Raw genomic sequence first — 9,521 nt, forward strand, 5'->3', positions numbered from 1 at the left:
GAAGGAAAGGAGAGAGGGAGGAAGAAGGAAGGGAAGGAGGGAGAGAGGAAGAAAAGGGGAAGAAGGAAGGACAGGAAGGGAAGAAGGAAGGAAAGAAGAAAGGTAGGAAGAAGGAGGGAGGAGGAAGAAGAAAGGAAAGGAAGAAGGGAGAAAGAAAGGAGGAAAAAGGAAGGAAAGGAGAGAGGGAAGAAGAAAGGAAGAAGGAAGGAAAGGAGAGAGGGAGGGAGAAGGAAGGAAAGGAGGAAGGGAGGAAATATTTGTTAAGCATCTGCTGTGCCAGGCACTGTGTGCTAAGCACTTGACAATTGTTGTCCCATTTGTGTCTCACAACCCTGGAAAGTAGGTGTTATTATTATCCCCATTTTACAGTTGAAGAAACTGAGGCAGACAAAGGAAAGAGACTTGCTAAGAATCACACAGGTAGTCAGTATCTGAGGCTGAATTTTAACTTAGTCTTCTTGATTCCATGCCCAGTGATCTGTCAAAGAAGGAAGGAAGAGAGGGAAGGAGGAAGGTAGGAAAGGGGAAAGAAGGAGTGAAGAGAGAAGGAAGGAAAAAGGGAGGGAGGAGAGAAGGAAAGGAGGGAAGAGATAAGGGAGGAAGTAAAGAAGGGAGGAAAGAGAGAGGGAGGAAAACAAGAAAAATGGAAAGAGGAAAGGGATAGAGGGAAGGAGGAAGAAGGAGGGAAGGGGAAGGAAGGAAGAGAAGAGAGTAGAGAGGGAAGAAGGAAAGGAAGGGAGGAAGGAGAGAAAAAAGGAAAGAAGGGAAAAAGGAGGAAAGGGAAGAAGGGGAGGAAGGAAAAAAGAAAGGATAGAAAGAGGAAAGGAAGGGAGGGAAGGAAGGAAAGGATGGAGAGGAGGAAAGAGGGTGGCAGGAAGGGAGAGAGGGAGGAAGGAAGAAAGGCACATTTATTTAGTTCTTACAAAGTGCAGAGTGCCTGGGATACAGATGGAAAAGGGCACCACCCCTGATCTCTGTCTAGGCGCTGCCTCTCAAACAAGGCTGGCGGGGGAGCTGGCCCATGTGGGTAGCAGTTGGGGCATTTTCTTTTTGCCAGGATCTTCCCAGGAAGGGAAGGAGGAAGGGGTGTTCTGATGGTGTTCTGGGGAGAAGGGTGGAGTCTGCCCAGAGCCCAGAGGGAAGGACCAGCTTGCCCTGACCCCAGCCCGAGTCTTACCAGACCCAGTGGAGCAGAACCTGGGGAAGGGCTTGGAGCCCAGGGCAGGGGCAGGGGTGTAGGACAGTGATCAGGAAGGAGGTCATGTGTGAACACGGCTGTGAGCGAGCATGCCTGGCAGAGACTGTGAGTTCTTATGCACCACCCAAGAGAGTGGTGAGAGTGTGTAGACAGAGGAGCAGGAAGACTGGTTAGCTTTCTGCATATTTATGTCTTTGATGTTCCCTTGAAATAATTCTGAAAACACCTTTGGTCTCTCCACACCCCCACCCCATCCCCCTACACCTGCCCCTGTGACATCATATTAGAGCTGGAAGGCACCGTCTGCAGCACGAGTGAATGAATGAATGAATGAGGGAGGGAGGGAGTGAATGAGTGAATGCATTCATTCATCTCTACCTCTGCCATTCCCCTCCTGGAACAGCTCGAATAAATGATCATTCGGGCTCCCGGAGGCACCCCCGAGAGAACCTCTTCCACTTGGAGCCATCTCGAAATGTTAGGAAGTCATCTCCTTATATCAAATTGAAACCCGCGTCTGTTAACTTCCACCCACAGCTCTCAGCTCTGGCCTCCAGGGCCAAGCAGATTAAGGCTAATCCCCCTTCTCACCCTGCCAAGGTCTTCCCTCCTGTCTCTGCTCAGCCCCAGCCTCTGCTCTGGCCTCCTGCCTCCTGCCTCTATCTAAACTGCCCTCTGGCTTGTCTGCTTCTTCCCAGCTCTCTTCTGGGGCCCCGACTGACCCTGGCCTGACTCACTTATCCATTTCCTCCCACTGACTAGAAGGCCTTTCCATACCGTGGAAGCCTCTGAAGTCAAAAAGACCTGGGATCGAATTCCCACCCCTTCACTTAGTGTCTGTGTGTGGCCTTGGACAAGTCATCTAACCTCACTGGGCCTCAGTTCCCTCAACTGTAAAATGAGGCATTTGGACTAGATGGTTTCTGAGATTGCTTTCAGCTCTAGAACTATAATCCCCGTCTCCTCTGTCTTCCTTAGGATGTGAGGCCCCTGTGATAGGGATCTCCAGGGCATCCCGGGGTGGGGCAGCCTGGCTGGCCCATGGCTGCTCTGCTGACCCCCTGGGACAGGAAGAGGGGCGGCGGAGAAGTAGGGAGTCAGAGATAAGGCTGTGGATGATTCTAGGAGACCCCATAGAGTTTTGGGGTGATCACCCAGTGGGACTGAATGCCCCCAGCTGTGGATCTGTCCCCATGCCCTCCCTTCCTCCCTCCCAGCCCCTGGGTGCTTCAGGAGGAGTGAGTCGGTCCTACCTGCCCCTCCCCCAGCCCCATTTCCCAGCACCCCCCCTGCAGTGAGGGGCGCATCTTCCTCCCTGTGCGGGGAGCCCAGGCAGCCACATAATTATGCACATAAGATATAAACAGAGCTGTTTAATTATCCTTCGCCACATCAGTGACAGAGTAATTAACAAACATTGCAAGATCAATGAGGAAAAGTGTGACCTTCAGTTTCCTCTGATAGGGAAAGCCCTTGCCATAGTCAGACACAAGGTGATTGCACCAGGGCTGGGGGGGTGGGGCGAATGAGGAAGGGGGCATCGGCCCCGGAAGTCTCCTGTCTGTGCTGCCCGCTGCCCCCCAGAACCACTAGGGGAAGCTGCTCCTGGCCTCCCTCCCAAGGGTCCCATGCCTCCCATGGAAGGAGACTGGGGGAGTAACAGGGGGCCAGCCTGGCCTCCCTCCCAAGGGTCCCATGCCTCCCATGGAAGGAGACTGGGGGAGTAGCAGGGGGCCAGCCTGGCCTCCCTCCCAAGGGTCCCATGCCTCCCATGGAAGGAGACTGGGGGAGCAGCAGGGGGCCAGCCTGGCCTGAAGTGTCCTTCCCTCTACTCGGCCTCCAACCAAAGGTCAGACCAAATGGCCACTTAGGGTTGGGGGACCAGGGCTGGCCAGGTGGGCCCTCCCATTCTTAACCCACATAGCCTGATGCCCCGTGGGGTCATTTTGTTCTGTGCTCCCCACCCCCTGCCAGTGGAAGCGGCCAGATCCTTGGTGCTGCGTGCCCCTGCTTCACCTCCCTTTGTCCCTTCCAGAGCCAGGCCAGCCCTTCATGCCTGCTTTTCCCCCAGGGCTCCCAGGAGCTCCAGGCCTTGAGTTTAGCTCTAGGGGCCCTGGCCCCTGCTCCCTCTCAGCTGCCCTGGGAGGACTTGGTGCTTCCCTGCCATATATAGCACGCTGTCTTCAGCTATTTTTAGTCTGTTTCCCCTGGTCCCTCGCCACATGTGCTGAGGCCAAAGCCCTCTCCTCTCCTCTTCTCTCCTCTCCTCTCTCCACCAGCAGCCACCAGGGCCTGGAATTGCCCACCGCCCAGGGCCTTCGTCCGTCTGGGTGCTGCCAGTGAACAGGATGGCCACTCCTCCTTTCAGTACTGACATTGCCCCAGGTTCCAAGAGGGCAGTGCCCAGAGATTGGTCTCCCTGCTGAGCTATTCCCCAGAGGGCTTCTGCTTTTGTGCCTCTCCTTGCTGGCACCTGAGGGGGTAGTGAGAGGACAGCCCAGGACTTTGGGGAGTTGAGTGCCTTGTGCCCTGGGACAGCCAAACAGGATCATTGCCTTAGGGAGCTAGCCATGAACCTGACCACCAACCCTTCTCCCCAGCCCCAAAACAAGATACAGTTCCTTCTCTGGACCAGCAGGCCCTCCAGGGGCTCCTACAGGAGACCTTAAGCCTCTCCCCTACCCCTCCCTTTCTCCTTCCTCCTTCTTCCTTTCCTCTTTCCGTGCTCCCTCTCCCCCTTTCCATCTGCTCTGGCCCAGGATGTTCAGGCTAGACTACCAGAGGCACACTGGTCCCTCTTGCTGGTTAACAAAGATCCTGTAATTCTGTCACTCTTATGCTACCAATCCTTACTCACATTGGCTGGAGTGTGTGTGTGTGTGTGTGTGTGTGTGTGTGTGTGTGTGTGTGATTACAAGAATCAACCCCAAACCAGACTGTGAATGTGAATGGGATGAATTTGCCCATAAAACAGAGGAGAATTGCAGAATGAGTCAGAAAGCAAAACCCAACCATTTGTCATTGACACAAAAGGACCGCATGTGCACTTGTAAACCTGGGCCTCCTGTCACTTGGGTTGGAGAGCTGCCCACACCTGTGTGAGTCTGTGTATGTGTGTGTGTGATTGTGGAGTTGTGTGCCTGCCTTGATATATTTGGGAAATTGCTTAAGTGGCTGTGGTGTTTGTGTCTGTGTAAGGTTGTGTGTGTGTCTGCACGTGGGTGTGCATGTGTATTCCGAAGTCCTGCTCAGCTGCTGGTCTCTCTGCTTTGCACTGGGGCTCTGCCCTCCTCAGCTGGCTTCTTGGGCAGCTCTGAGTCCTTTTGGGGGTGAGGGGAGGTTCTGGGAGACCCCTGAGCCTCTGGGAGCCAGATTGCGTTCCCGGCCCCAACCCGTGCCTGCTGCCCAGGAGAGTCGCAGTGAGTGATTGGAGGTGATGAGGAGGGAGGTTTGAAGGACTCCTGCACACAGTAAATCTTTGCTTGGCGGGAGGGAGGAGGCGACTGCGGGCACAAGAGGGGAGGAGGGCCTCCGTGTCAGATTGAAGCTTAAATGAATCTGAGCTGGCACGTCAGACCAATCTGTATTTCCTCCTTTGCTCTGTTCCTGGGTGACCTCCAGCTCCCTTTGAAGGCTCCACTTCTCCCTCTCCCCTCCTCCCTTTGCAGTGACCAGCAAAGCAGCCTCAGGAGGATGCAGAGACCGCAGCCAGGCTGCCAGGCCCTGGTATGGCTTGGGTCCCCATGCCACACAGGCCCTGCCTGGGCTTCTCCTGGCCTGGCACCATTTCTGCAAGGGCATGGACAGAGATAGGACAGAGGTCTGCCGGGCGGCAGCTGGGTGGAGAAGGGTGGGATGCTTTGTGAGGAGAGAAGGGCAAAGGAAAACGGGAGGGTTTCCTTTCCGAGTACCTAGGCCCGGGGTCATTTACTGCCCAGATAGCCTCGAGCGGGTGGCTGGACTTATATGCCTCAGTTCCCTCATCTGTAAATGAGAGGGTGGCCCCTGAGACCCCTTCCAGCTGAGTCTGTGATCCTGGTTCTACAAGGATGAGACTTTGTACAACAGCAGAGAAAACTGTCCTGGATCTGCTGAGCCCAGAGCCCAGTTGACCACATAGTAAATGCTGATTACATGCGTGTAGATGGGCTGGCCTGGGCTCAGATTTACTGCCTTGGTTAAGCAAGGCATCTCCCCTCAAGGGGCCTCAGTCTCTTCATCTGTAGGATGAAGAGATGAGATGATGAGTAAGGCTTCCTCATACTCTAAATCTCTGATCCTGAGAGAGAGACAGACAAACAGAGAGGAGAGAGAAACAGAGAGAGAGGGAGAGAGAGACAGAGACAAGAGGGAGAGAAGGGGAGAGGAGCTTCTCCGCCTTTGCATTACATCACAGATGAGGAAACAGAGGGCCAGAGGAGGTCGGTGACTGGCCAGTGCAAAATCTGGGGTGCTGAGAATGAGGCTGGAGGAGCCCAGGAGGCCTTGGGAGGCCCGCCCCTGCTCCTCCCCCGCCCCCAGCTGCGGGTGCCCCTCCTCCTCCTCCTCCCTGGAAGCTCCTTTGCATTTATTTTGTATTTCTTCATCTGTGCACACAGTGTCCTCTCTTCTCCCTCCCCCCAGTAGAACATGTGCTCCGGGACAGTTTTGGTTTTCCCTCTGCACGCCCATCACTTAACATAGTGCCTGGTGCATAGAGGTGTTTAATGAGAGCTCCTAGAATGAATGAATGAGGCTGCCGGCTCCCTGCCTTCTGCACCTTCTCTCATGGGCACGTTGGTCTCTGGTTTTCCCCTTCACCCCCTCCCGGCTCGTCTTCTCTGTTGGATCTTGAGGGAGACGGTCTGGGTTCAAATTCTGGCTTTGCTGTTCTTTCAGTATGACCTTGGTAAGCCACTGCCTCCCTCTGGGCCTCCACTTTTCCAGACCTGGGCCTCTGACTGGACAAGGCTTCCTTCCTGGCCCCTTCAGTCCCTGACCCATTTCTCCACGTGCCCCCGCTCTCCCTCCACTCCCAGGAGAAGGCCCAGGAGGTGCATTTTCGCTGGCCTCACTTCCAGTAAAATTGCTTTTCCTTCATATTAGGCCAAGGCGAGAGCACAGAGACATTTATGAAACTTTGTTTAATGTACTGAAAAGCCATCGGCCAGAACATTTAGGAAATTGATTTTCCTGGCATTGATGAACTCGTTTTATTTTACCCCAGTATTAATTACTTTTTTTTTAAACAAATTAATTTAAGAGTCGTAAAACCTAACAAGTGAGCCAAATGTCCGTAGATCATGTCCCCTCAACACCCCCCCCACATCCCCCTCCCCCATTAGAAAAGGAGAGAAGAGAGGGAGGGAGGGAGGGGGCCAAGGGACAGGGAGCCCCTGTCCGGCCTTCAGCGCTGTGGGCGCCTCCTCTTCTTTCCTGGGAGGAGCCCCTCATCCATTCCTGCCCCCTAGGTGACCCCCCTCCTCTGTCCCCACAGGAGAAGCCTCCTCCCTCCGAGACTATGCCGCCACCACCATGAATGAGTTCCTCGGCATGTTTGGGTACGACGACCAGAACGTGAGAGACGAGCTGGCCCGCAAGGTCAGCTTCGAGAAGCTCCATGCCAGCGCGGCCCCCGAGGCCTCCCCGGGGCCCCCGACCTCAGAGGACAGCAAGCGGCCCAGGTTCTCCAAGTACGAGGAGTACATCCGCAAACTCAAGGCCGGAGAACAGCTCCCGTGGCCCATGCACGGCGCCAAGGCCGAGGAGAGAGGGGGCAAGGAAGCGGGGCCCATGCCGGGCCTGCGGCTTCCCAGCAACACGGCCAACCTAGAGACCAAGGCCACCATCCTCCCCCTGCCCTCGCACAGCAGCTCCCAGATGCAGGGGCTGGTGGCCCGCGCCTCCAAGTACGACTTCTTCATCCAGAAGCTGAAGACTGGGGAGAGCATAAGGCCCCAGAACGGGAACACGTACAAGAAGCCCTCCAAGTACGACCTGGAAAACGTCAAGTACCTCCACCTCTTCAAACCCGGGGAGGGCAACCCAGACATGGGGGGCGCCATCGCCTTCAAGACCGGCAAGGTGGGGCGGCCCTCCAAGTATGACGTCCGCAACATCCAGAAGCTGGCACCGGTCAAGGCGCCCCCTGCCCCCAGTCTGGCCCCCACGCCCCTTGCCAGTGCACCCAGTGCTGCGCCTATGGGGCCCGAGCCGCCCGCCTCCCTGCCCTTCAACACCCCCGAGTACCTGAAGTCGACCTTCTCCAAGACAGACTCCATCACTACGGGGACTGTCTCCACCGTCAAGTAAGGCTCCGTCATGCAGACTCACACACACACACACACACACACAAGACCTTTCCCCTCTTCTGTGAGCCGTAACCAGAGTGGAAGCCCAGGGCCCCCAAAGGTGCCAGCTGCCTAGTCCAGGCTCTTTGCCAAATAGACTTCCTTTGCCTCCCCAGGGTGCTTGTGTTTATTGTAGCAAGAGCTGTGGGGCACAGAAATGGGGGCCAGGGTGGAGGGTGGGTGTCCTAGGGGATCTGGACCCCAGAGAGGGACCCAGCCTGCCTGGTGTATCTGAACCACTCGTGTGCCCAGGATCCTCAGAGTTTTCGGGATGATTAAAGCCCTCGTTAGCCTGTACCCACGGGGCTGGGGCCTGAGAAATGGTGACCAGGACAGGTCGTACCCAACACTCAGCTTCTGCTCCCACAAGAGTTCTTCAGGGACCCCTGGCAGCCATGGTCTGAGAATGGCGTTCTCTGGGTCATACTCCTCTCTCTCCCAAGCCCCTGCCAGCTCTGGAGAATGACCACCCAAGTTCCTTCCCCAAGATTCATCCCTGCTACTCCTTTGGCTTCCAGAGGTGCCCCCACTCCCCATCCCCATGCCATCCAGGCTTTTTTTCATTTCAGGGTTTATTTGACTGAGGTGACCTCTCCCTGCAGTGTGACTGATCTCTCATAAGGTCTATGTCCCAAACTGGGTCTGGCCATTGAATTTCCTGCCCACCTGGGGCACCAGTGACTAAAACCCAGGGCCAAGGAGTCTAATGACAAGCCAGGCTACTCTTGGGTTCTCTCTCTCCTTTCCCAGCAGGCAGTACAAAGGGGGCACCAGGCCAGGCCACCTGTGCCCCTCCCTTCTCTTGTCTTTCCTCAGCATCACAGACATGCTGAGGGCCTCCTTCCTCCTCCCTCATCTGACCGGTACAAAACCTGCACATGTCCTTCCATGGATGTTACTGGCTGGTCTTTTTTCCAGAGAACACGTGGACATTTTTCTTCCCTTTCAAAGACATCTCATAGTTAAGGAGCAGTCTCTGCTTAGCCCCATAGGAGATGTATTTGTCAAGAGATGGACCAAGGTGAAAAGGGAGCCGCTCCTGGCAGGTGGACCCCACCCCCTGAGAGGTTTTCCTTACTTGCCGTTGGGCCCCCAGAGGCCCATCCTTCTGTGCTCTCAGACCCTCTTACCCTGAGTGACCGTTAGGCCTATAGTCCAGTCCCTTTGCTCTCCCAGGTATGCCTGGGGCCCTTGGTTCACCCAGGTCCACCTGGATGGCCAGGCTGAGTTGTACAGCTGACCCTGGACCTGGGCTTTCCCCCAAGGATCTGGGGGTCCTCAAGCAGACCAGTCCAGGCTGTGCTTCCACAAAAGGCCCTGCTGCCTTCACATCCCTGTTCCCCTTGGCTCCTTGAGCCAGGCTGGTGACACGGCCTCCCTCTTGGTGCACCAGCCTTGGCTGGGAATTAGCCCCCAAGATCATGTTGCTTCGAGCGCAGCCCTTCTGGCTTCCTCTTGAAATGATGAAGTCGGCCATGGGGTCTGACCCCTTCACCTCCCATGGCCATGAATTCCTGGTAGTTCTGACCCTGCCACTGGTTGTCAGAAGTAAAGAAAACCTTGAGGAGGATTGAGTCAGGAAGTTTGACTGTGAAAAACACTGGTGTAGTGGAAGGAATGGTGAATTCAAAGGCATGAGACCTGGGTCCAAATCCTGGCTCTGCAATTTGCTACCTGCGTGACTTTCAGCAAGCATCTTCCCCCTCTCTGGGCCTCAGTTTCTCCATGAATAAAATCAAAGTTAGCCTAGATGACCTTGAAGGTCTTCCCAGCTGTGACATCCTGTATTCTAAGGGCCCTCCCAGCTCTGATATCCTGTGTTCTAAGCGCCCTCCCAGCTCTGACATCCTGTGTCGTAAGGGCCCTCCCAGCTCTGACATCCTGTGTCCTAAGGGCCCTCCCAGCTCTGACATCCTGTGTCCTAAGGGCCCTCCCAGCTCTGACATCCTGTGTTCTAAGGGCCCTCCCAGCTCTGACATCCTGTGTTCTAAGGG

The 9,521-nt window shown here is 55.5% G+C and overlaps 1 protein-coding gene across 2 annotated transcripts in view; it reads left to right on the forward strand.

The window, feature by feature from the left end:
- The window catches only part of CASZ1 (castor zinc finger 1), a 245,884-nt gene that overhangs the window by 193,966 nt on the left and 42,397 nt on the right, over positions 1 to 9,521 (forward strand). For both annotated transcript variants that reach the window (XM_069078947.1, XM_069078946.1), the window contains one exon: positions 6,675 to 7,485. In XM_069078947.1, coding sequence (XP_068935048.1) covers positions 6,675 to 7,485 — 811 coding nt within the window. The remainder of the gene's footprint in view (positions 1 to 6,674; positions 7,486 to 9,521) is intronic.

Source organism: Petaurus breviceps, unplaced genomic scaffold (assembly GCF_028583685.1).
Source record: "Petaurus breviceps papuanus isolate PSGF00001 unplaced genomic scaffold, PetGlider_PUasm1.0 91041, whole genome shotgun sequence".
NCBI classification, from domain to species: domain Eukaryota; kingdom Metazoa; phylum Chordata; class Mammalia; order Diprotodontia; family Petauridae; genus Petaurus; species Petaurus breviceps.